Source organism: Pseudophryne corroboree, chromosome 9 (assembly GCF_028390025.1).
Source record: "Pseudophryne corroboree isolate aPseCor3 chromosome 9, aPseCor3.hap2, whole genome shotgun sequence".
In the NCBI taxonomy this organism is placed as follows: Eukaryota; Metazoa; Chordata; class Amphibia; order Anura; family Myobatrachidae; genus Pseudophryne; species Pseudophryne corroboree.
In genome coordinates, this window is record NC_086452.1 from 110,544,841 (window position 1) to 110,571,720 (window position 26,880).

The 26,880-nt window shown below is 47.5% G+C and overlaps 2 protein-coding genes across 8 annotated transcripts in view; one reads left to right on the top strand and one right to left on the bottom strand.

Moving 5' to 3' along the window:
- The window catches only part of NCF2 (neutrophil cytosolic factor 2), a 146,792-nt gene extending 123,288 nt beyond the window's left edge, over nucleotides 1–23,504 (top strand). For both annotated transcript variants that reach the window (XM_063939760.1, XM_063939761.1), the window contains 4 exons: nucleotides 11,304–11,455; nucleotides 19,852–19,969; nucleotides 22,864–23,008; nucleotides 23,271–23,504. In XM_063939760.1, coding sequence (XP_063795830.1) covers nucleotides 11,304–11,455; nucleotides 19,852–19,969; nucleotides 22,864–23,008; nucleotides 23,271–23,341 — 486 coding nt within the window. In that variant the 3' untranslated portion in view covers nucleotides 23,342–23,504. The remainder of the gene's footprint in view (nucleotides 1–11,303; nucleotides 11,456–19,851; nucleotides 19,970–22,863; nucleotides 23,009–23,270) is intronic.
- A 977-nt stretch (nucleotides 23,505–24,481) lies between these two features.
- The window catches only part of SMG7 (SMG7 nonsense mediated mRNA decay factor), a 109,752-nt gene continuing 107,353 nt past the window's right edge, over nucleotides 24,482–26,880 (bottom strand). For all 6 annotated transcript variants that reach the window (XM_063939759.1, XM_063939758.1, XM_063939757.1 and 3 more), the window contains one exon: nucleotides 24,482–26,129. In XM_063939759.1, coding sequence (XP_063795829.1) covers nucleotides 26,016–26,129 — 114 coding nt within the window. In that variant the 3' untranslated portion in view covers nucleotides 24,482–26,015. The remainder of the gene's footprint in view (nucleotides 26,130–26,880) is intronic.

Consider the following 26,880-nt stretch of genomic DNA (forward strand, 5'->3'; position numbering starts at 1 on the left):
CATCCTTGCGTGTAACGCCTACTGCTGCTGGCGCTGCTGTTGTTGCTGCTGGGAGTCGATGGTCATCCCAGAGGGGAAGTCGTAAGCCCACTTGTACTACTTCCAGTAAGCAATTGACTGTTCAACAGTCCTTTGCGAGGAAGATGAAATATCACAGCAGTCATCCTGCTGCAAAGCGGATAACTGAGGCCTTGACAACTATGTTGGTGTTAGACGTGCGTCCGGTATCCGCCGTTAGTTCACAGGGAACTAGACAATTTATTGAGGCAGTGTGCCCCCGTTACCAAATACCATCTAGGTTCCACTTCTCTAGGCAGGCGATACCGAGAATGTACACGGACGTCAGAAAAAGACTCACCAGTGTCCTAAAAAATGCAGTTGTACCCAATGTCCACTTAACTACGGACATGTGGACAAGTGGAGCAGGGCAGGGTCAGGACTATATGACTGTGACAGCCCACTGGGTAGATGTATGGACTCCCGCCGCAAGAACAGCAGCGGCGGCACCAGTAGCAGCATCTCGCAAACGCCAACTCTTTCCTAGGCAGGCTACGCTTTGTATCACCGCTTTCCAGAATACGCACACAGCTGAAAACCTCTTACGGCAACTGAGGAAGATCATCGCGGAATGGCTTACCCCAATTGGACTCTCCTGTGGATTTGTGGCATCGGACAACGCCAGCAATATTGTGTGTGCATTAAATATGGGCAAATTCCAGCACGTCCCATGTTTTGCACATACCTTGAATTTGGTGGTGCAGAATTTTTTAAAAAACGACAGGGGCGTGCAAGAGATGCTGTCGGTGGCCAGAAGAATTGCGGGACACTTTCGGCGTACAGGCACCACGTACAGAAGACTGGAGCACCACCAAAAACTACTGAACCTGCCCTGCCATCATCTGAAGCAAGAAGTGGTAACGAGGTGGAATTCAACCCTCTATATGCTTCAGAGGTTGGAGGAGCAGCAAAAGGCCATTCAAGCCTATACAATTGAGCACGATATAGTAGGTGGAATGCACCTGTCTTAAGCGCAGTGGGGAATGATTTCAACGTTGTGCAAGGTTCTGATGCCCTTTGAACTTGCCACACGTGAAGTCAGTTCAGACACTGCCAGCCTGAGTCAGGTCATTCCCCTCATCAGGCTTTTGCAGAAGAAGCTGGAGACATTGAAGGAGGAGCTAACACGGAGCGATTCCGCTAGGCATGTGGGACTTGTGGATGGAGCCCTTAATTCGCTTAACAAGGATTCACGGGTGGTCAATCTGTTGAAATCAGAGCACTACATTTTGGCCACCGTGCTCGATCCTAGATTTAAAGCCTACCTTGGATCTCTCTTTCCGGCAGACACAAGTCTGCTGGGGTTGAAAGACCTGCTGGTGACAAAATTGTCAAGTCAAGCGGAACGCGACCTGCCAACATCTCCTCCTTCACATTCTCCCGCAACTGGGGGTGCGAGGAAAAGGCTCAGAATTCCGAGCCCACCCGCTGGCGGTGATGCAGGGCAGTCTGGAGCGACTGCTGATGCTGACATCTGGTCCGGACTGAAGGACCTGACAACGATTACGGACATGTCGTCTACTGTCACTGCATATGATTCTCTCAACATTGATAGAATGGTGGAGGATTATATGAGTGACCGCATCCAAGTAGGCACGTCACACAGTCCGTACTTATACTGGCAGGAAAAAGAGGCAATTTGGAGGCCCTTGCACAAACTGGCTTTATTCTACCTAAGTTGCCCTCCCACAAGTGTGTACTCCGAAAGAGTGTTTAGTGCCGCCGCTCACCTTGTCAGCAATCGGCGTACGAGGTTACATCCAGAAAATGTGGAGAAGATGATGTTCATTAAAATGAATTATAATCAATTCCTCCGCGGAGACATTGACCAGCAGCAATTGCCTCCACAAAGTACACAGGGAGCTGAGATGGTGGATTCCAGTGGGGACGAATTGATAATCTGTGAGGAGGGGGATGTACACGGTGATATATCGGAGGGTGATGATGAGGTGGACATCTTGCCTCTGTAGAGCCAGTTTGTGCAAGGAGAGATTAATTGATTCTTTTTTGGGGGGGGTCCAAACCAACCCGTCATATCAGTCACAGTCGTGTGGCAGACCCTGTCACTGAAATGATGGGTTGGTTAAAGTGTGCATGTCCTGTTTTGTTTATACAACATAAGGGTGGGAGGGCCCAAGGACAATTCCATCTTGCACCTCTTTTTTTCTTTTCTTTTTCTTTGCGTCATGTGCTGTTTGGGGAGGGTTTTTTGGAAGGGCCATCATGCGTGACACTGCAGTGCCACTCCTAGATGGGCCCGGTGTTTGTGTCGGCCACTAGGGTCGCTAGTCTTACTCACACAGTCAGCTACCTCATTGCGCCTCTTTTTTTCTTTGCGTCATGTGCTGTTTGGGGAGGGTTTTTTGGAAGGGACATCCTGCATGACACTGCAGTGCCACTCCTAGATGGGCCCGGTGTTTGTGTCGGCCACTAGGGTCGCTAGTCTTACTCACAGTCAGCTACCTCATTGCGCCTCTTTTTTTCTTTGCGTCATGTGCTGTTTGGGGAGGGTTTTTTGGAAGGGACATCCTGCGTGACACTGCAGTGCCACTCCTAGATGGGCCCGGTGTTTGTGTCGGCCACTAGGGTCGCTAGTCTTACTCACACAGTCAGCTACCTCATTGCGCCTTTTTTTCTTTGCGTCATGTGCTGTTTGGGGAGTATTTTTTTGAAGGGCCATCCTGCGTGACACTGCAGTGCCACTCCTAGATGGGCCAGGTGTTTGTGTCGGCCACTTGGGTCGCTTATCTTAGTCACACAGCGACCTCGGTGCAAATTTTAGGACTAAAAATAATATTGTGAGGTGTGAGGTGTTCAGAATAGACTGAAAATGAGTATAAATTATGGTTATTGAGGTTAATAATACTATGGGATCAAAATGACCGCAAATTCAATGATTTAAGCTGTTTTTTAGTGTTTTTTGAAAAAAACACCCGAATCCAAAACACACCCGAATCCGACAAAAAAAATTCGGTGAGGTTTTGCCAAAACGCGGTCGAACCCAAAACACGGCCGCGGAACCGAACCCAAAACCAAAACACAAAACCCGAAAAATTTCAGGCGCTCATCTCTAATAACTATATACAAGCCTTGCAGAATTGATTCAGCACTGGGACGGGCGCCCAGCATTCTCTACGGACTAGGAGAAAAAGATTTACCGGTAGGTTTAAAATCTTATATTCTCTAATGGGGACTCCGTAAGGACCATGGGGATTATACCAAAGCTCTAGACCGGGCGGGAGAGTGCGGATGACTCTGCAGCACCGATTGAGCAAACATGAGGTCCTCCTCAGCCAAGGTATCAAACTTGTAGAATTTAGCAAAAGTGTTTGAACCCGACCAAGTCGCCGCTCGGCAAAGCTGTAATGCAGAGACGCCTCGGGCAGCCGCCCAAGAAGAGCTCACCTTCCTAGTGGAATGGGCCTTTACCGAATTTGGTAACGGCAATCCAGCCGTAGAATGAGCTTGCTGAATCGTGTTACAGATCTAGCGAGCAATAGTCTGTTTAGAAGCAGGAGCGCCAAGCTTGTTGGCTGCATACAGGACAAACAGTGCCTCTGTTTTCCTAACCCGAGCCGTCCTGGCTACATACATTTTTAAGGCCCCCAAGTCACCTGTAGCCACAGGCACCACGATAGGTTGGTTAATATGAAAAGATGAAACCACCTTAGGCAAAAATTGAGGACGAGTCCTCAATTCTGCTCTATCCACATGGAAAATCAGATAGGGGCTCTTGTGAGACAAAGCCGCCAATTCAGACACCCGCCATGCAGATGCCAAGGCCAACAACATGACCACCTTCCAAGTGAGAAATTTTAAATCCACCGTTTGAAGAGGCTCAAACCAGTAAGATTTCGGGAACTGTAACACCACGTTAAGGTCCCATGGTGCCACTGGGGGCACAAAAGGAGGCTGGATGTGCAGCACTCCCTTTACAAAAGTCTGGACTTCTGGGAGAGAAGCCAATTCCTTCTGATAGAAAATTGATAGGGCCGAAATCTGTACCTTAATGGAGCCTAACTTTAGGCCCATATCCACTCATGTCTGTAGAAAGTGGAGAAAACGGCCCAGATGGAAATCTTCAGTAGGAGCATTCTTGGCTTCACACCAAGAAACATACTTCCTCCAGATGTGGTGATAATGTTTCGCCGTCACCTCCTTCTTAGCCTTAATTAGAGTAGGGATGACTTCCTCCGGAATACCTTTCCCCGCTAGGATTTGGTGTTCAACCGCCATGCAGTCAAACGTAACCGCGGCAAGTCTTGGAACACGCAGGGCCCCTGCTGCAGTAGGTCTTCCCTGAGAGGAAGAGGCCACGGATCTTCTGTGAGCATTTCCTGAAGATCTGAATACCAGGCCCTTCGAGGCCAATCCGGAACAATGAGTATTGTCTGCACTCTTTTTCGTCTTATGATTCTCAGTATTTTTGAAATGAGCAGAAGAGGAGGGAACACATAGACCGACTGAAACACCCATGGTGTCACCAGGGCGTCCACCGCTACTGCCTGAGGGTCCCTTGACCTGGCACAATACCTCCGAAGCTTCTTGTTGAGGCATGACGCCATCATGTCTATTTGTGGAAGTCCCCACTGACTTGCTATCTCTGCAAAAACTTCTTGATGAAGTCCCCACTCTCCTGGATGTAGATTGTGTCTGCTGAGGAAGTCTGCTTCCCAGTTGTCCACTCCCGGAATGAAGACTGCTGACAGAGCGCTTGCGTGATTTTCCGCCCAGCGAAGAATCCTGGTGGCTTCCACCATTGCCACTCTGCTACTTGTCCCGCCTTGGCGGTTTACATGAGCCACAGCTGTGACGTTGTCAGACTGAATCAGAACCGGTAGGCCGCGAAGAAGATTCTCCGCTGGTCGTAGGCCATTGTATATGGCCCTCAATTCCAGTACGTTGATGTGTAGACAAGCCTCCTGGCTTGACCATAGTCCCTGAAATTTTTTTCTTGTGTGACTGCTCCCCATCCTCGGTGGCTCGCGTCCGTGGTCACCAGAACCCAGTCTTGAATGCCGAACCTGCGACCTTCGAGAAGGTGAGCACTCTGCAGCCACCACAGGAGAGACACCCTGGCCCTGGGGAACAGGCTTATTTTCTGATGTATTTGTAGATGGGACCCCGACCACTTGTCCAGAAGGTCCCACTGAAACGTCCTCGCATGAAACCTGCAAAAGGGGATGGCCTCGTAGGTCGCCACCATTTTTTCCAGTACTCGAGTGCATTGATGGACTGACACTTTTTTGGGTTTTAACAGGTCTCTGACCATGTTCTGGAGTTCCTGGGCTTTTTCCATCGGGAGAAAAACCCTCCTTTGTTCCGTGTCCAGAATCATGCCTAAGAAAGATAGCCGAGTCATTGGAATCAACTGTGACTTTGGTAGATTTAGAATCGAGCCATGCTGCTGCAGCACTCTCAGGGAGAGCGACACGCTTTTCTGCAATTGATCTCTCGATCTCACTTTTATCAGGAGATCGTCCAAGTACGGGATAATTGTGACTCCCTGCCTGCGCAGGAGCACCATCATTTCCGCCATTACCTTGGAGAAAATCCTCGGGCCGTGGAAAGCCAAAACGGCAATGTCTGAAACTGGTAATGACAGTCCTGTACAGCGAATCTCAGGTATGCCTGATGAGGAGGATATATGGGGACATGAAGGTATGCATCCTTTATGTCTAGTGACACCATAAAATCCCCCCCTTCCAGGCTGGAGATAACTGCCCGGAGCGATTCCATCTTGAATTTGAATTTTTTCAAGTACAGTTTTAGGGATTTTAGATTTAGAATGGGTCTGACGAGCCATCCGGTTTCGGGACCACAAACAGGGTTGAATAGTACCCCGTCCCCTGTTGAACTAGGGGAACCTTGACAATCACTTGTGGACACAGTTTGTGAACTGCAGCTAAAACTATCTCCCTTTCTGGGGGAGAAGCTGGTAAAGCCGATTTGAAAAATCGGCGAGGAGGCACGTCTTCGAATTCTAGCTTGTAGCCTTGGGATACAATTTCCATCGCCCAAGGATCCACGTCTGACTGAACCCAGATGTGGCTGAAGAGTCGAAGACGTGCCCCCACCGACGCGGACTCCCTCAGTGGAGCCCCAGCGTCATGCGGTGGATTTAGTAGAAGCCGGGGAGGACTTCTGCTCCTGGGAACTAGCCGTAGCAGGCATTCTTTACCCTCTACCCTTACCTCTGGCGAGGAAGGAAGAGCCCCGACCTCTTCTGGACTTATGCGACCGAAAGGACTGCATCTGATATTGTGGTGTTTTCTTTTGCTGTGGGGGAACAGAAGGTAAAAAAGTAGATTTACCCGCGGTAGCTGTGGAAACCAGGTCCACGAGACCTTCCCCAAATAAAACCTCACCCTTGTAAGGCAAAACTTCTATATGTCTTCTTGAGTCGGCATCACCCGTCCATTGGCGGGTCCACAGGGCTCGCCTAGCAGAAATCGCCATGGCGTTGGCTCTCGAACCTAACAGCCCAACGTCTCTCGAAGCGTCTCTCATATATAAGACTGCGTCTTTAATGTGACCTAAGGTCAATAAAATGCTATCCCATCTAGGGCATCAATGTCAGATGACAAGGTATCTGCCCAAGCTGCTACAGCGCTACAAACCCAAGCCGACGCTATTGCCGGTCTGAGCAAGGCACCCGTATGTGCATAAATTGATTTTAAGGTAGGTTCCGGTCGGCGATCAGCAGGATCCTTGAGGGCTGCCGTGTCTGGAGACGGTAGCGCCACCTTTCTGGACAAGCGTGTTAAAGCCTTGTCCACCCTGGGCGAGGATTCCCACAGTAACCTGTCCTGTGCAGGGAAAGGATACGCCATAAGAAGTCTCTTGGGAATCTGCAGTTTTTTGTCTGGAGTTTCCCAAGCCTTTTCAAATAACGCGTTCAGCTCATGAGACAGGGGAAAGGTTACCTCAGGTTTCTTTTCCTTAAACATGCATACCCTCGTGTCAGGGACAGAGGGGTCATCTGTGATATGCAAAACATCTTTTATTGCAAAAATCATATAATGAATACTTTTGGCCACCCTTGGGTGTAACCTTGCATCATCGTAGTCGACACTGGAGTCAGAATCCGTGTCGGTATCAGTGTCTGCTACTTGGGACAGGGGACGTTTCTGTGACCCTGGAGGGCCCTGTGATACAGCCAAAGCCATGGATTGACTCCCTGTCTTTTCTCTGGACTCTGCTTTGTCCATTCTCTTATGTAATAAAGACACATTTGCATTTAAAACATTCCACATATCCAGCCAATCAGGTGTCGGCGTTGCCGACGGAGACACCACAATCATCTGCTCCACCTCCTACTTAGATGAGCCTTCCGCTTCAGACATGCCGACACACACGTACCGACACCCCCACACACTCAGGGAGAGATATATATATATATATATATATATATAGATAGAGAGAGAGAGAGAGAGAGAGAGAGTCAGTCCCCCAATAAGGCCCTTTGAAAAGACAGAGAGAGAATGCCAGCACACACCCAGCGCCACCGGACACTGGAATAAAATCCCAGTCAGTACAGCGCTTTTATAAATATACTCGCTGCGCCAATTAAATGTGCCCCCCCCTCTTTTTTACCCTCTGTACTTGTGTTCAGCAGGGGAGAGTCCGGAGAGCCAGCTTCTCTGCAGTGTGCTGTGGAGAAAATGGCGCTGGTTAGTGCTGAGGAATCAAGCTCCGCCCCCTTACCGGCGGGCTTTGATCCCGCTCAAATCTTTATACTAGCAGGGGTTTCTGCAATATACTGCCTCCGCAGTATAGATCTATGACAGTGTCCCTAGAGGGTTAATAATTGCTGCCCAGGGCGCCCCCCCTGCGCCCTGCACTCATACAGTGCCGCCAGTGTGTGTGTGTGTGTGTGTGTTGGAAGAAATGGCGCGCAGCGTTACCTCATAGAAGATCAGAAGTGTTCTGCCGCCTTTGAAGTCTTCTATCTTCTCATACTCACCCGGCTTCTATCTTCCGGCTCTGTGAGGAGGACGGCGGCGCGGCTCCGGGATGAACGGCGAGGGTGAGACCTGCATTCCGACCCTCTGGAGCTAATGGTGACCAGTAGCCGAAGAAGCAGAGCCTATCATTTAAGTAGGTCTGCTTCTCTCCTCTCAGTCCCACAATGCAGGGAGCCTGTTGCCAGCAATGCTCCCTGAAAATAAAAAACCTAACAAAGTCTTTTTTCAGAGAAACTCAGTAGAGCTCCCCTGCAGTGCACCCAGTCTCCTCTGGGCACAGGATCTAACTGAGGTCTGGAGGAGGGGCATAGAGGGAGGAGCCAGTGCACACCCATCTAAAGTCTTTAGAGTGCCCATGTCTCCTGCGGAGCCCGTCTATACCCCATGGTCCTTATGGAGTCCCCAGCATCCTCTAGGACGTAAGAGAAATAATCTAATTCTATTGAATTAGGAAATGTGACAGTTCATTTGTCTTGAGGGAGAAAAAACAACAACTGCTGATTTGCAGCATCCTTCAGGGGGAGCTTTAGTACATCCCTTATAGCTAAAATGAGGGTTTTAATACCCTGTGTAGGAGTGGAATCCCCACTTATGGGATCCACATCGTCCCCATCATCCTGTATATCATCATCAGTAGTATAGATCTGCTACTGCTTGTTGCAGTTCTTGTGTTTTGTGGGCATTTGCAGTGAGCTGAGATGACATATCAGACATCATAGTTTTGATTGCATCCAGCCAGGAAGGTTCGTGACCCTCCCCCCACAGTCTCAACGTTCTGTGAGGACTGACTACACTGCTCACATGAAATAGAACCAGATGAGAGTGGGGAGAATCTGGTGTTACAGACACTGCATAACTTGTGTTTTATCATGGTGAAAAGTAACACACAACAATACACAGACAGCTACAATGCAAGCCTGCCCTACTGTATGTCAGAGGAGACACAGAGGAAGAGTAGGCACCAGCACACGCCCGCCAGAGAGCCCCAGTGGGGCGGATCAGCATTTAGTTCAGTGAAACACAGTTTCAAAACCCAATTTTCTTTAGAAATGTGTAATATGCACACTGAGCCCGCCGAAATGCCACTGAGCCCGCTGTGATGTAGCTCCGCCTCCTTAATGGCGCCATAGCTACTGAGGATTTTATACTGGCACTGTCTCCAAACATGCTTAAAACTTCACATAAATGCTCAGTCAAGCCCGCCGCTAGCCAGTTTACACAGCGGCAATAGCGGATCCCCCCAGGAGGGACCCGTATGCCTCATCTGTGCGACAGCCGCACCATGAACCAGGAGACCCCCCCTAGAGGGCCCCCGGCATGTACTCATCACAGATGTTCGTCTTCAGGCATCTATTAGGGGTGTGCAGCGGTTGCGACAGCCAAGGCGCTGAACAAACAACCCCGGGGAAGTGGCTCTGCACCTAAGAGCAGAGGGGATGAGAGCGGCAGACGAGAGCTCCCTCTTCCCAGCGGGAGGATGCGCGGTGCAGGATTTTACCAGGGAGCAGGTTGAAGACATTGCTGTAGCCCTGAAGTACTTACGATCACGCAGCTCACTGTGGTGCCAAGCCATGTGGAACTGTCAGCTCATTTGTAAGGAGCTGCAGTTATTCTCAATAGGTGTGCAGCTCCTTTCATCATAGGCGCTGGACCTATAGGCATTTCTATAATGGGTGCAGTGCACACGAGACCCTAGGTCCGTGGGGGCCTACACCACACCCATAGAGTATACATACCCCTCCGGAAGTTCCAATTTTTGAGTGATTTGCGCATGCGCACTGGAGGTGTCCCCGGGAACAAGGTGCGGGCACCATATTCCCGGAGACCTGCGCATGCATAGTAGGGCTCTAGCTCTCCTCTTTTAAAACGCACTTGGCTGGACCCCTGTCTGACCACAGTCAGAGCACCCCCTTACCCGGATCTCTCCTTTTTAACATAAGTTAGGACGGGTCTGTGACCCAAGTACAAAATATTTATTAAGATTAAAACAAAATTAAACTAACTTAATTCTGGAGCGTGGTCCAGTATGACCAGCACCCAGGGCAATTTTTTTCTAGCTGAGAGGTTGACAGGTATTAGAGGGGGAGGAGCCTCACACTTCTAAAAAAAAAAAAAAAAAAATTAAAGTGTCCTGCTCCCACACCTGTATACCCCAGTGTAAATTCCTCCAGTGTCCACTAGTGGATGGAGTCATTAATACCCCTTTTACACTCACACACCCGGGTCACTCCTGGGATGCATTCCCGGGACTGACCCCTTTCACACTGCACTAAGACCTGGGATCGACCCGGGACAGCCCCATTTACACTGATCCCAGGATATACCTGCAAATTCATATGTATGTCATTAGAAATGGCCTTGGGCTCAGAAAAGATGACATCTTCTTTTCTGAGCCCAAGAAAGCTCCAATCCGAGGCCTTTTAACAGTCCCGGGATAGTTAATCCAGGGACGGGCCCTTTCACACTACACAGCTTCCCGGGACGGTCCCGGGACCAACCCTGGTCGAGACCTGGGTTGAAATCCCGGGATGCTCGTCCCGGGAAATTGACCCTGTACCCTTTCACACTGAGAAAAATCCCGGGATGATGCGCGTTCACGTGCAAAATACCGGGATTTTCATGCGAGTGTAAAAGGGGTATCACAGTGAAGCTCGGGACTTTGGATACAAGTGTACTCGAGCCAAGCACAGATTGCGGCACTCAGTAGCAGTTAGACTTGATTACCTTCAAATAGTTCATTTATTTTTGCGAAACATACAGTAATAAGTGAACAATGTACTTTTGATTCATTTGGAATGACCGCTGGTGCTGCTCACATGCACATGGAACGATACCAGAACTCCTCTTGACACTGCAACTCACCAGTCAGAAAACCATAACCTGCATTTTTATACACATTCAGCTGCTTCCATAATGTAAATGTTATCGGAATAAAATAACATGGCTAAACTGAGGGGGGCAGAGGAGGCAACATTGCTGAACAGCTCCAATGCCTATAGTTACACCTCTAATCTATACCTTCTCTATAAACAGCAAGTAGCGCTTACAGGAGGAGGGGGTTGGAATGGTTTAGTTTTCTTTGTTTAGTTAGCAATTAAGTAGTTGTATGAACATGGATGAGAGCAAAGGTCATTTGGATATTTTCTGGAACCGGTCTTAGGTTAGGCATAATGGAATAACTAACTGGCACTGGGATTCTGGATTAGAACACAAATTATACCTACACTTATAAATGTTCTCTCTGTTCTGTAATGACCTTTTTGTCTCCCGTCTCTTTAGGAAACCACAGTAACTCCCTCAACGTCATACCTTATTAAGGTTTACTATAAATACACAGTAGCGATTCAAGTCTCCCACCAACTTTCATACGAGGACCTTTTGATACTGGTCAGCAGTAAACTGCAGCTGGCTCCCTCCGCCATAACACTGAGGTAAGATGGAACTGCAGGCATGAGACGAAACACCATGGGCATGAACCGCTACACCTAGACGTAGTTTCAAAATGGAAACTGTTCATGAGCATTTTTCTTTAGAAATGGAAGAAATATTTTAGAAGTCTACCTCAAGCAAAGCGCTTTAAATACACCCATCCCAAAGAACAATGTTTCCCAGCATAAAAAATAAAATACATTTTGGCTGCAGGGTACACTGGGCTCCACAAGTCTGGACCATAGGGTGTAGAGCATACTTACCGACATTTTCTTTCTCCTCTCCGGGAGAAGCCCGGAGAGGAGACGCTGCAGTGACTTCGGTGGGCGGGGCCGGACTGTGACATCACAAAGCCCCGCCCCCGCATCGGGAAATGACACGATTCGCGGGTCAGCTGGAAGGGGGCGGGGCTAAAATGACGCGATTTGCGTCATTTTAACCCCTTCTCCACCCGACGGACCCGCGAATCGGGAGGTTATCTCTCCATCCTGCATCACTAGGGTGCGAGCAGGATGCGGGAGACCTGCCCACTCTTCCGGGGGTGCAGGGGGCTACCCCAAAAAACGGGAGCCTCCTGCAGCTTCCGGGAGAGTAGGTAAGTATGGTGTAGAGTAGGATCTTGATCCGAGGCACCAACAGGCTCAAAGCTTTGACTGTTCCCAGAATGCACAGCGCCGCCTCCTATATCACCCCGCCTCCCAGCACAGGAGCTCAGTTTGTCAGTTGGTGCTGCAGTAAGCAGGCACTTAACAGAGGGGCTGCTCCAAGCAGCCCTGAGAAAAGCTTTTTATGAGGTAAAAAGTGAAGACTTCAAGGGCAGCAGCGGTGGTAAATGTCTTGTGACATTCACTGCTGCAGCTCCAGCTCTCCCCAGCGGCGCTGTACACTTCCGAACCCTGGTTGCCGGGTACCTACAGCGGAGGCTCCGGTTTTCTTCATGTTAGACACACACGGCTGGGGCTCTCCAGGATCGCGTGGCCGCGCTTCGGGAGGTGGTAAGTGGGTCCCGCTCGCGGGACCCGGTCTTTATCGCGATCCGGCGTGGTCAGTGGGAGGCGGACCACGCACGCTGGACACTGTGGATACAGGCGATCCCACTAGATCACCAGGGCATGGGCGCAGGTGTTCTCTTTAAACCGATTTTAATATCGCCCACAGTACCCGGTGGCTTTGCCAGCAAGGGGGATAAGGCTTAGACCTGAAGCCCCTCCCCCAGGTCGCCATTTACAGCAAGTGTTCCCGCCCTGGAGCTGCATCTCTGTCTTTTCCTCACTCCCTGTCAGTGTCTGCGGCGCCATTAATCCTCAGCTCACTGTTCCTGGAACTGCTTGGGCAAATCCTCCTATGTAAAGCCGCCTGGTTGTCAGCGCTGTGCCTTTAAATGACACTTAAGTATTCTACCTGCCTTTTTAGTCAGTGTTAGTAAGAAAGAATGCATTTAGTCAGGGGTTTATAGTACACTTACCCTGTGATATAAATCCTGTTTCTTACTGTGTAGTGTTATATCTATTGATTATATAGCTGTGTAAGCTAATCCAGTGCAGTATTATTGTCTGTAATAACCTCTGCATTGTACAAACCGTGACTATTTGTGTGTGCATTGATAGCTGAGTGGTGTCCATCTCGTGTCTTTCACTCAACTTGCTATCCCTATATTCTATAACCTGAGGGGGCTTGGTGCGTCAGGTGTTATTTAATATAGGATTTTCACAAAGATATACTGTATTACGTATTTTTCTCTGTGATTTAGTCACCATATCTCTCCTTTATCTCTGCTGGTGCTGACTACACTGCGCAGGGGTTTGGGTTTAGGGATATAGTGCTGCTAATAATTGTACTGTTTTACCTCATACTGCAAGTTATATCATGTCTGCTTCTGAGGGTAAACGGTTCTGGGGCGGAACACACTGCTGGTGTTGCTGAAGCCACAGGCACATATGGGGAGTATATAGCAGCTGTGGTTCTGGGGGCTCCTTGAACCCCCGCTGGGACTGTGGCAACGGAGGCACATACTGACCCTCCGTGGGCCGCTTTTTCCACGCTTCTGCATACGCTAGTTCATAAACTAACACCCCCTATGGGACCCCCAATGGCGGTACAACCGTATGTGGTCCCTGCAGCTAACCCGCCATGGGCAGACGATTTATCTGCTCAATTAAAGAAGTTGAACCAGTCCCAGACTACTAAAAAGTCTGACCATCGCTCGCCTAAGTCCAAGAGGTCCTCTAAGCGAGCGCTCGTCTCCTCACAATCCACTGCTGTCACTGACACCTCGTCTGATGAAGACAGCACATACACTGACCCCACAGGTTCTGACTCAGATACGGATGATGGGGAGGGTAGTTCACATGTGGATGTTCCTGATCTTTTGGAGGCTATTAAGTTAATTCTGCAGATTACGGATGATCCCGAGCCATCCGTTCCTCCTAAGAAACTAGATAGGTTCAAGCGTCAGAAGGTGATTAAATAAGTTTTACCTCACTCTGACCACCTAGTGGATATACGTCAGGAACCCTGGCAAAGCCCGGGTACGAAGTTTGTGCCTCAAAAGAAGATGCTGGCTCGCTATCCCCTCGCGTCAGAGCTGTCTAAGAATTGGGAAACGCCTCCTCCAGTAGACTCACATGTGGTTAGGATGGTGGTTTCCTCAGCTCTACCTGTCACTACCGTCACGTCTCTAAAAGAGCCTACAGATAAACGTGTCGAGGGTTGTCTAAAAGCGATTTACACCCTCACGGGTGCTGAACAAAGGCCCACTATTGCAGCTACATGGGCGGCAGAGGCTATTGAAGCATGGGCCTTGGAGTTAGAAGCTGAAATCTCCTCTGACCATGCTAGACAATGCTTGTCATATATTGTCACAGCTTCTCGCTATATTAAAAAGGCGGCTTCTGATGCCGGTATCCTAGCAGCCAAGGCCTCTACTACGTCAGTCCTGGCTCGCAGGATATTGTGGCTGAGATCCTGGTCTGTGGATCTGGTCTCTAAAAAAACCCTGGAGGTACTCCCTTTCAAGGGGATATTCCGTTTGGGGAGGACTTAAATAAAATAGTGGCTGACTTGGCTACTGCCAAAACTGCCTGTCTGCCTAATACAGCTCCTTCTGTGTCGAAGGCCAAAGGCACGTCCTTTCGCCCCTTTCATCCTTCAGGTAAAGCAAAAAGGTCAGGCGTACCATAAGCAGGCCCGCACTTCCAAACCTGGTAAGCCGAAGCCCAAAAGAGCCTGGGCTGCCCGTCAGCCAGCAGCCAAGACCAATAAGCCTGCCACATGACGGGGCGGGCCTCCCCCTGGGGGATCCCAGGGTGGGGAGCCGGCTTCCAGGGTATACCCAGAAATGGTTGACGACCACTTCAGATGCCTGGGTACGGGAAGTCGTCACTCAAGGTTACGCCATAGCCTTCAAAAACCGACCCCCCTCATCGATTTTGCCAGACAGACGTCCCGTCGGACCAGACAAAGGCAAACACTCTGCATTCGGTGGTACAGACCCTCCTGGATACAGGAGTCGTAGTACAGGTGCCTCTTGCTCAGAGGGGCCGGGGGTACTATTCTCCGCTGTTTCTAGTCCCGAAACCGAATGGGTCCTCCCGGCCCATTCTCAACCTCAAGGCACTGAACAAGTTTGTGAAGGTTTCCAAGTTCCGTATGGAAACCCTTCGCTCTATAGTTTTGGCCTTGGAACCTGGGGACTACATGGTCTCCCTGGACATACAGGATGCTTACCTGCATATTCCTATAGCAGTGTCACATCAACAATACCTGAGGTTCGCTATTGGCAACCTCCATTACCAGTTTCGGGCGTCACCTTTTGGTTCAACAACGGCTCCGCGAGTCTTCACCAAAGTTATGGCGGTGATGACGGTGGTACTCCGCCGTCAAGGGGTCAGGATACTGCCGTATCTGGACGACTTGTTAATCCTGGCAAATTCCCCAGATCTTCTCCTGCGTCATCTGGATGACGGTCCGGTTTCTACAAGCCCACAGGTGGCTCATCAACTGGAAGAAATCCTCCCTGGTCCCTGCTCAGAGCATGGTGCATCTGGGAGCGCTGTTGGACACTCACAACCAGAGGTTGTTCTGGTCTCAGGAGAAAGTCTTGAAACTTCAGGACAGGATTCGTTGCTTCCTTTCTCGTCCGCAAGTGTCGATACATTTGGCAATGCAGGTGCTGGGCCTCATGGTATCAGCATTCGACATGGTGGAGTATGCTCAATTCCATGCTCACCCCCTACAGAAGCTGATTCTAGCCAAGTGGGACGGCCTGCCTCACCGGATCAGGTCTCAAATGATCTCTTTGACTCCGGAGGTCCGTCTGTCGCTGCTCTGGTGGCTCCAGGACCGACAATTGTGCAGAGGCCGTCCCTTCTGGATATCCAACTGGGTCCTGTTGACGACAGATGCCAGTCTAAGAGGTTGGGGCGCGGTGCTGGAGCAGCACTCCTTGCAGGGTCGGTGGACCAAGGAGGAATCTCTCTCCTCTCGATCAACATTCTGGAATTGCAGGCGGTCTTCAATGCGTTGTACCTAGCCCAGCATTTGATTCAGAACCGTCCTGTTCAAGTACAGTCGGACAACGCCACCACAGTGGCTTACATAAATCATCAAGGCGGCACTCGAAGCAGTTTGGCAATGAAGGAAGCCTCACGGATTCTACGTTGGGCAGAACGCCATCTACCGGCAATATTCATTCCGGGAGTCCTGAATTGGGAAGCGGACTTTCTCAGTCGTCAGGACGTGCATGCCGGCGAGTGGGGCTTCCATCCAGAAGTGTTTCAACTCCTCGTGGAAAGGTGGGGTCTTCCAGATGTGGATCTGATGGCGTCTCGACACAATCACAAGGTTCCGGTCTTCGGAGCAAGGGATCCTCAAGCAGCATTCGTGGATGCGCTGGCGGTGCCGTGGAGGTTTCGGCTGCCGTACGTGTTCCCTCCGGTGTCACTCCTACCCAGGGTAATTCGGAAGTTCAAGCAAGAAAAAGGAAATCTGCTTCTCATAGCTCCGGCGTGGCCCAGACGGCACTGGTTCTCAGACCTGCACGGCCTATCGTCAGAGCGTCCACTTCTACTTCCACAACGCCCAGACCTCCTCGTTCAGGGCCCCCGTGTCTACCAGAACCTAGCCCGGCTGTCTTTGACGGCGTGGCTCTTGAAGCTTCCGTCTTAAGAGCGAAGGGTTTTTCTGAAGAGGTCATTAAAACTATGTTGCAGGCCCGGAAACCGGCCTCTGCTCGGATTTACCATCGGGTCTGGCATTCCTACTTTGTTTGGTGCGCATCTAACCATTATGACGCTTCCAAGTTTAGTACAGCCAAACTTTTGGCTTTTCTACAGCAGGGCCTAGATTTAGGCCTGCGTCTGGCTTCCCTCAAGGTTCATATTTCTGCCTTGTCGGTGTGGTTTCAGAGAAAAATTGCGACTTTACCTGATGTTCATACTTTCACTCAGGGTGTGTTGCGTATCCAACCTCCCTATGTCCCGCCTGTGGTTCCTTGGGACTTGTCGGTGGTTTTGGAGGCGTTGCAGGAGCCTCCATTTGAACCTCTTGGTTCAGCTGACCTTAAGTGGCTTTCCCTTAAGGTGGTGTTCTTGCTGGCTATTGCCTCTGCTAGAAGAGTGTCAGATTTGAGTGCCTTGTCTTGTAGTTCCCCATATCTGATTTTTCACCGTGACCGGGCGGTTCTTAGGACTCGTCCCGGATATTTACCTAAGGTGGTTTCTTCGTTCCACCTTAATCAGGAGATTGTGGTTCCAGCTTTTGTCTCTCCTGATTTGTCTCCCAAAGAGCGGTCTTTGGATGTGGTACGGGCTCTCCGTATCTATGTGAAGAGAACTGCTTCTATTCGAAAGTCTGATTCTCTCTTTGTTTTGTTTGGATTTCACAAACGTGGCTGGCCTGCTCACAAGCAGACCCTGGCCAGGTGGATTAGAATGGTGATTGCGCATGCTTATGTGAAGGCTGGTCTGTCAGCTCCTGTTCATATTCCGGCCCATTTCACTCGGTCTGTTGGACCTTCGTGGGCGGCCCAACATGGTGCGACCCTTGATGAATTGTGCAAGGCGGCTACGTGGTCCTCCGGGAACACGTTCATAAGGTTCTATGCCTTCGATACTGCCGCTTCCCAGGATGCTTCCTTTGGACGCCGGGTTCTTGTGCCCGCTACAGTGCATCCCCTCCCATAAGGAACTGCTTTAGGACATCCCCATTGTCCAGACTTGTGGAGCCCAGTGTACCCCGCAGCAGAAAACGAGTTTTATGGTAAGAACTTACCCTTGTTAAAACTCTTTCTGCGAAGTACACTGGGCTCCACAAGGCGCCCACCCTGACGCACTTAGCTTCTTTGGGTTGATATGGCATTAGCCGCTGACACTTCTCTTGTCGTGAGAGTGTGGTGTATGTGGCTACTAACCGTTGTCGTCTCTTTTCCTGCTACTGCATTGGGCTGGTTAACGAAACTGAGCTCCTGTGCTGGGAGGCGGGGTGATATAGGAGGCGGCGCTGTGCATTCTGGGAACAGTCAAAGCTTTGAGCCTGTTGGTGCCTCGGATCAAGATCCTACTCTACACTCTATTGTCTAGACTTGTGGAGCCCAGTGTACCTCGCAGAAAGAGTTTTAACAAGGGTAAGTTCTTACCATAAAACTCGTTTTTTAATACATAGGGCTGGATGTAACAGATTGCGGGACAGCCAGAGCGCTGAGACTCCAGCCGAACTATTAAAGCAGCAGCAAACGTTTACAAGGCAAAACCAACCTGGTTCATGAAAAAAATCATGAAAAACGCATGATTTTTTTTGACCTGTTGACATGTTAAATGTCTGTATTTTGACTGTCAACATTTTTAATGTCGGTACTTTGAACATCAGGATTTTGATTGTAGGTAAACTGACTGCATCCCATGTATATGGTTAGTAATAAATAAATACACTATAATATATAAATATATATATGTGTGTATATATGTACAGTAAATCCAGCAGCGGCGGCACTCACGAGTCTGGTCTCAGCAGGCAAAGTGCATAAGTGCAAACAGTGCTTTTATTCAATCACTCCATGTCCAACGTTTCGGGGCCCCGTGGCCCCGAAACGTTGGACATGGAGTGATTGAATAAAAGCTCTGATTGAATAAAAGCACTGTTTGCACTTATGCACTTTGCCTGCTGAGACCAGACTCGTGAGTGTCGCCGCTGCTGGGTTAACTGTACATTAATGTTTTTCCGGATGGCACCAGAGCAATAAGCATTACTTGGAGAGAGTGCCAATTCAATTGATTGTGTATATATATATATATATATATATATATATACACATATATACATACACACACACACACACACACAGGTTGAGTATCCCTTATGCCAATTCAATTGATTATATATATATATATATATATATATATACACACACATATATATATATATATATACACACATATATACACACACACATATACACACACACACATATACACACACACACACACACAGGTTGAGTATCCCTTATGCCAGTGGTTCCCAAACTGTGTGCCGTGGCACCCTGGGGTGCCACGGGACACTTGCAGGGGTGCCTCAGGTTGGTGGTCAAGGACCAATTCAAACTATTTATTGTCAATTTAATAGGCAAAACCAGTGCTGATGGCTTCCAGTTATAAAATATGTGGACAAACAGAAGCAAATCTTGTCCCTCACCACATAACTGACCCTAAGGATGACATATAAACATAATTTACTTAATCTAATATTTTTTTCGAAATTTCTCAATAAGAAACTTGTGGCCTAGGGGTGCCGTGAAAAAAAATCTGACACTCCAGGGTGCCGTGACTCACAAAAGTTTGGGAACCACTGCCTTATGCAAAATGCTTGGGACCAGAGGTATTTTGGATATCGGATTTTTCCGTATTTTGGAATAATTGCATACCATAATGAGATATCATGGTGAATGGACCTAAATCTAAGCACAGAATGCATTTATGTTTTATATACACCTTGTACACACAGCCTGAAGGTAATTTTAGCCAATATTTTTTAGAACTTTGTGCATTAAACAAAGTGTATCTACATTCACACAATTAATCTGTTTCATATACACCTTATACACACAGCCTGAAGGTCATTTAATACAATATTTTTAATAACTGTGTGTATTAAACAAAGTTTGTGTACATTGAGCCATCAAAAAACAAAAGTTTCACTATCTCACTCAAAAAGTCCGTATTTCGGATATGGGATACTCAACATGTATGTATGTATGTATGTATGTATGTATACACACACACATATATACATATATATATATGCATACACACACACACACATATATATATATATATATATATATATACATATATATACATACATACATACACACACACACACATTATATATCTTGTGATATTTTTAGTTTCCAGGATGGAGATACCCAAGTGCTGTTGAACAAGGATAATGTGGAAAGAGCATGGGGACTAATTACAGACAACTGCCTGAAACTGAGGTGCACAGAACTGGATGCAAACAATATGGTATGTGTGTGTATAAATGTATAGCTTTGCCACCTACTGGTTACCTGCTGCATTGTGCAGTGATTTCTCTTGGAGTCTGTACAAGTGAAAACGGTGTAGTGTAAAAAATAGTATAACACCCCTTTTCCACTGCCACTAAAACCCTGGTTATTGCCGTGATAACCTAGGTCATGGCTCAGTGGAAAAGGTTCCCAAAAACAAAACCCTAGTCCAGTGACCCAGCAATCCTTCCTGGGTAGCTACTTGGATTGGTACTGGGAATGACCCAGTCAAGGCTCATTGTAAACATGTAACCCAGGTCCTGTTTACAGCATGGGAAGAGCCAGATTTGCAGGCACTTGGAGAGGTCATCTCCAAGCGCCGGCAGAAGAGAGACTGCACCCGTGTGGAGCCAGAGAGGGAACGGGGGGTCCTGGGTCTGTCCCGGATTGGAACAGTGGTTCAAATCCCAGGCCAGACCCAGGATTTGGTGGAAAAGGGGTATTAGGGCTTATCCACAAGTAGTTTATGAATTATGTATGCATTTCACCACCAGCAGGAGCTAGCTCAATTCCAATTGCACATCTCCCTTAGTAAAACACAAACAGTACATCAGTCATACTTTCATGTAGACTGCTATCAGATGCTCAATGAACAGTTTGTGTCATAATGACTACAACAATTTTAGCATTTTTTTTGGAGAACTATATTAGTTTCAAGACTGCATGACAATTTTATACTGTATTTTCACTAGAGATCATACTTTTATTTGGAACACACAGGAAGACCAGAACAGTTACTCCTGCACAATCAGAGAAGCCCGGGAAAATGACACCTAGTTTTCCCTAATATGGGCATACCAGATCGGAATGTTATGTGACCGACAGTCCGGAGACAGACGGACACAACTCCTCCCCCAGCATCCCAAACCCTCAAAATCCCAACAGCATACCGACTAGAAGGGACTATTCCCACGACACCCATAGAGTGGGAAGAGAACCCACGCCACCGAGCCCACAAGGGGCTTTGTATGTATGTATGTTTGAATGAATGAAAAAAAAAAAAAAAAATATATATATATATATATATATATATATATATATATATATATATATATATGTGAAAAGGTGGTACTTAGCGCTACACCAAATGAGTGAAAATAAAGAGAGTCTTAGTCCAGAGACAGTGGTAATGTCCAATTTCTCTGTCTTCAATCCACACTCCCTCTGACAGGGTGGCAGCCGTAATCCAGGTGACCGGTGTTCAGTCGGTCTGTTTTGATGGATCTAGAAAGAAGGTGAAAACAGCGCCTACTAGTGCAGTATATTAGGATCCTTCAAATGAAAACCTCCACCAGTTCAATAACTACCCTGTAGCTGCTGTTAATATATATACTGCGCCTAAATTTATGTGCCCCCCCTCTCTTTTTTACCCTTTAATGCACCTGTATACTGCAGGGGAGAGCCTGGGGAGCGTCCTTCCAGCGGAGCTGTGAAGAGAAAATGGCGCTGGTGTGCTGAGGAAGAAGGCCCCGCCCCCTCAGCAGCGGGCTTCTGTCCCGCTTTAATGTGTAAAAAATGGCGGGGGCTCGGGCATATATACAGTCCCAGACTGTATATATGCCTCTTTTTGCCAAAAAGGTACTTAATTGCTGCCCAGGGCACCCCCCCCCCCCCCTGCGCCCTGCACCCTACAGTGACCGGAGTGTGCGGTGTGCTGTGGGAGCAATGGCGCACAGCTGCAGTGCTGTGCGCTACCTTAAGTGAAGACAGGAGTCTTCAGCCGCCGATTTCGATGTCTTCTTGCTTCTGCTGCTTCTGTTCTTCTGGCTCTGCGAGGGGGACGGCGGCGCGGCTCCGGACGATCAAGGTTAGGTACCTGTGTTCGATCCCTCTGGAGCTAATGGTGTCCAGTAGCCTAAGAAGCGCTACTTAGCTGCCGTGAGTAGGTTTGCTTCTCTCCCCTCAGTCCCTCGTAGCAGAGAGTCTGTTGCCAGCAGAGCTCTCTGAAAATAAAAAACCTAACAAAATACTTTTTCTAGCAAGCTCAGGAGAGCCCACTAGGAGCACCCAGCTCGGCCGGGCACAGATTCTAATTGAGGGGGGTCTGGAGGAGGGGCATAGAGGGAGGAGCCAGTGCACACCAGATAGTACTAAATCTTTCTTTAGAGTGCCCAGTCTCCTGCAGAGCCCACTATTCCCCATGGTCCTTACGGAGTCCCCTGCATCCACTAGGACGTTAAGAGAAACGGGAATTCCCGAACTGGATAGATTTCTCCCTTCAGCTCCAGAACAGTCACGGGAGCAGCGGGAAAAATCAGAAGCGCCGTGGTCGCAAAGTGTGACAGTGAGGGTTTTGCTGGGTGCTGCGATCTGAGAGAGACCTGAGAAGATCAGAAGTACCATGAGGTTCTGGAGCTGAAGGGAGAAATCTATCCAGTTCGGGAATTCCCATTTTGAGAGCGTGCGATTTAATTAAGTGGTTAACTCCACTCATGATGGTACTTGCGTTTTTCTAAGGGTGTTATTGAACTGGTGTAGGTTTTCATTTGAAGGATCCTAATATACTGCACTAGTAGGCGCTGTTTTCACTAATATATATATATATATATATATATATATACACACATATATATATATATATATATATATATACATACATATATACGTGTGTATATATATATATATATACACACACACACACACACACTTTCCGTAAGTTTTCCATAAAACCTCGAAAAGGACAAGAAGAGCGGTTAACCATTATCGCTGTACTGATGGCATTTGCAATGTGTGCAAACACTGCACCTACCTTGAACAAACCTTCCACATGGAAATGCCAGATATGTGATCTAATCTACATGCAAAAAAAAAAAAGAGAACCTAAATAAACTTAATGCATGTTTTCCCTTTAAGCCTGACCAATCTCAGTCACAGGACTGTCCTCGTGCGTCAGAGGATAAGTCGGGGATCAGCGTAACAGCCCTGTTTGATTATGAGGCATCACAACCGGAAGATCTGGCATTTAAAAAAGGAGATACAATTAAGGTGCTGAATAAAGGTGAGTGCGATAGGGGGGTGCTGCTTTCTATACCGATGGATGTACATCTTGTTAGTGGTAATAAAGGAGTGATAAACTCTAGATTTTTTTGCAGCCCAATGAATAGTTCCAAACCTATAATGCCGCAACGTTTTGAAATGTTAAGTTCACCAAAACGTTAAATATAAAAAATGAATAGGATGCAGTATGTTACAGGTATGTTTAAATTCCATTTAATATTACATTCAATCCAAATCTCCGACATTGTCTTACTATGTTGCAGTGTCTGAGGAATGGTGGGAAGGAGAGTGTCATGAGAAAGTGGGAATCTTTCCATCAGCCTTTGTAGAATGAGTACTCCGCATCGCAGCCGTCCATGGAAGAACAAGCCCTACTGTACTACAGGCATGCAAAGCATACATGTACAAAGTGAAACTACTCCATCTCAAACCTTTATCTAAAGCTGGATGCATATTTAAGTGCAATATACTGTGAATAAAATTCATGTATACACATGGTTGAATGCTGCAGGACTTAATGCTTTGTACACAAAATGCATTGACGTCAGTCACTTTATTTACAAAGATCTGGCTAAAACAATTAATTGTTTATGGGAACAATCTGAAATATTATAATACTATAAATATTCTTATTACAAAATATTCAGTTACTAGTTTTATTTTTCCTTAATACATTTATAACATGTCAGCAACATTAAAGTATACCAGTTACCCACACACCAATAGCCCACTTAAAACCACTATCATGGGTACTACGATTACAGAGTGTTGTTGCCATTTGATAGACAGGCAGATCTTAACATCTGTTACTATAGAAACAATCAGTGCAGTCCACAGTTTGTTTCCATGGTTACCAATGTTGCCAAGCAAGGTCAGTTATTCAACGCCTGTCAAATGGCAGCACCAGAGTGATTCTCCGTTTTCTATTTCTTTGTATAGGCTATTTTCTAAGGCCAACTTACTTTAATTATAAGGAATAATTACAACATAATTATCTTATTTAGGCAAAAATAATTTTAAATAAATTACCCATTAAAGATTATACAGTGTTCCATGTTTTGACGAACTCTAGATTTAAAAATAGAAAAGATGACCGATACCCTTTCAATACAATATGTCAGCTGTATGTGCCACTGATTGCAATAATACACATTGCAAAATCTATTAGACTACAGCTATGCTATAATCTCTTGCACCAATTGATACGTTTGCTTTCATGTTTAATTACATTCTCTTTCAAGCTTTCTTTCTGGTTTTCGGAACAAGTTTTACAGAATTATTTTCACCATACATTTCCAAACTGCTAGCACACCCCCTCTGACTGTCTCCTCTCCTGTCCCGATTCAGTGCCATGGTCATTCCTTAGGACGCTTCCGTATCCATACTAAAGGTTCAAGATCTACAATCCAACAACTTTACTTTAAAATGACTTAAATTTTGTTCATTGAAAAAGACAAAAAGCACAAGTCATGGGTGTAGCTGTAGAGAACATGAGTTTATTAATGGTAAAGCAGTTCCGAGCAGACGGTGCTCACACAAGAACACAAGGAAAAGGTGAGTGATGGGAGTCTGCACTCTCTCTAGATCCTGCTAAAGGAAGGATGGCCAAAAGGGCACCTCACCACCTTCATTTTTATTCCCAGTCACACAGAACTGGTTTCCTCCAAGAGAATCCTAAATTATGCACAAGATGTCTGGCCCCAAACAGTGTGTAATGTGTACGTTCAATGTACGAAGTGCTAAATGTGCTGGGGCACCAGGTGGTGCCCTTGGCATACACGGAAACACACATACACATAAGGGGGACCTGTTTTGACAGCTTTGAGTAGAAGAGCCTTGCGTCGCCTTCCTTCCAGATTTACATGGGAGGGTGATCGCTCATTTACTCCCTATACATGTACCTGACCGTGTGTTCCTCTCGCTCACTAATCACACCCCAGCTCTGGCTGCTTGTGTGCAAAGCGCTCCATGTTGCTGGAGCAGTGAGAGGACAGAAATTCCTGTACTTGTATTGTGCTATGAGCTCTGGCACTTGTACCGAAGTATTGCACCTTGATCCGATGCCTTTCCCTTCTGCCAGACGGAATGGACTTCCCAAAGAGGCAGGGTAAGAGGGTGAAGGGGGAATTACAGCTGCAGTCTAGCTGTAACAATGTTCAGGCTCTAGAGCCAGTCTGTACTTATCTCTAAATTCTGTCCCATCATAAAAGCAACTCCCCTAATATGCCAGCACCCATCCTGCAATACACAGATTTAGGGGTGGGGGTGGGGTAGGGGGACATTGAGCGCGCACTCGCACAAACACACACGACAAATAAGCAGGCAGGGTAAGACAGACACCGAAGCAGATTAAGGACACTCAATGGGAACAAGCAGGCATCCATAACCACGACAGACACTCAACCCCTCACCCATTTTCCCAAAAGGGAAGAGAACAAAAGCCACCCAGTCAATCATATCTCCCTCAGCCAGCACAAGCTGGTGGTTGTGAGGGGACCGGTACCACCTCCTCCTCTAATGGAGAGAGTTCCTGACATTCGGCTGTAAATTGGATATGGGGGTGTTCCTTGTGCACCCACCACCTACAAACAGAACCATAGAAAAACTCATTACAACTCAGATGCTGAGGGGAGGGTTCTTACTTCCCCCGCCTGCCTTGCACTGCTGGGGGATATTTACTATCCATGTGTTAGGCAGAGGCTTGGGGGGTGCAGTGAGCGGCATGCACAAATAACGAGAAATGTGGGGGCACGTTACCCCTTTTCCCCCCCAAACTCAAGAAGTCCCGAGCTCCCTCTGGATGGGAACTTCCTGCTGTGGTCCGTCAGGTAACTTCGTCGCCTGCGGGGCTGGGGGTTTTCAGATTTGGTGGGATACGCTGGACGCTCCCCCACACATGCTCCCCCCCAGATCGGTGAGGGGGGGAGAGAGGGCTGCCCTCCTCAGGGCTCAGGACACATCCTGTCCTGTGCTGCTGACCAGTCATGTCATGTTGCTCCCCTTCTCTCTCAATGCGGAGGGTTCAGTGATCCCTGGCCTCTTTGCTGCTTCTCCTTCTGCTGCATCAAGAGCTGCTCCAGGGCTGATGGACCAGGGTGCATCATTGTGGTTGACCAAATGGACTGGAGAGAAAAGACAAGTCAGACTTCAATCCTGTTTTCCAGCTTAATAAAACTGGTACATATGAACTATACTTTATATAAAAGGATTCCAAAAGTTCAGACAGTGCCGACAAATAAGAACACACTAAAAGAAAGGTCCATTAATATAAATAAGCTAGGCTGAACGATGCTGCCACATGTACATATTAAATTCAATATTAAATGGTTACTAAATGAAAACAAATTTTGATAAGTACTCAGCAGCTAATCGAGTCAAAAGAACCATTACCCTAAACGCTCTACACCAGGGATATTTCACATGCCCTAATAAGAAAACAATAGCAGGATAGGATGTGTAGTTCCAAACAGCCAGAGGGTTACGTGTTGAATTATCCTGCTGTACACCTTTTGCAGAACGTCAGATGTCTGGTAGCGACTCTGCATTTGTTGTTCAGGTGATCACAGACTACACCTGCTAATCAGCGCCGTCCCCCTCAAACAGGTTACAGACCGGAAGTAAACTGGGCATAGGAGGAGAAAAGCAAAGTTTCCCCCACAATTTCCATTATCAGATCTCTTCATTCCTGATGAGCTACTTACTTAAAGTCTTACATACAACTTGTGCTTTAGGCAGTGGGCCTTTAAGACTTTTTTGCTTCTTTACTTTTCCCTTATGGAAAACTGAAATGTTAATTCAAACTAGGTTTAAGCCCTGTGCAAATTAGGAAAGAATAGAAAAATACTTTGAGAGTTTCCATTAAATATTTTGCCA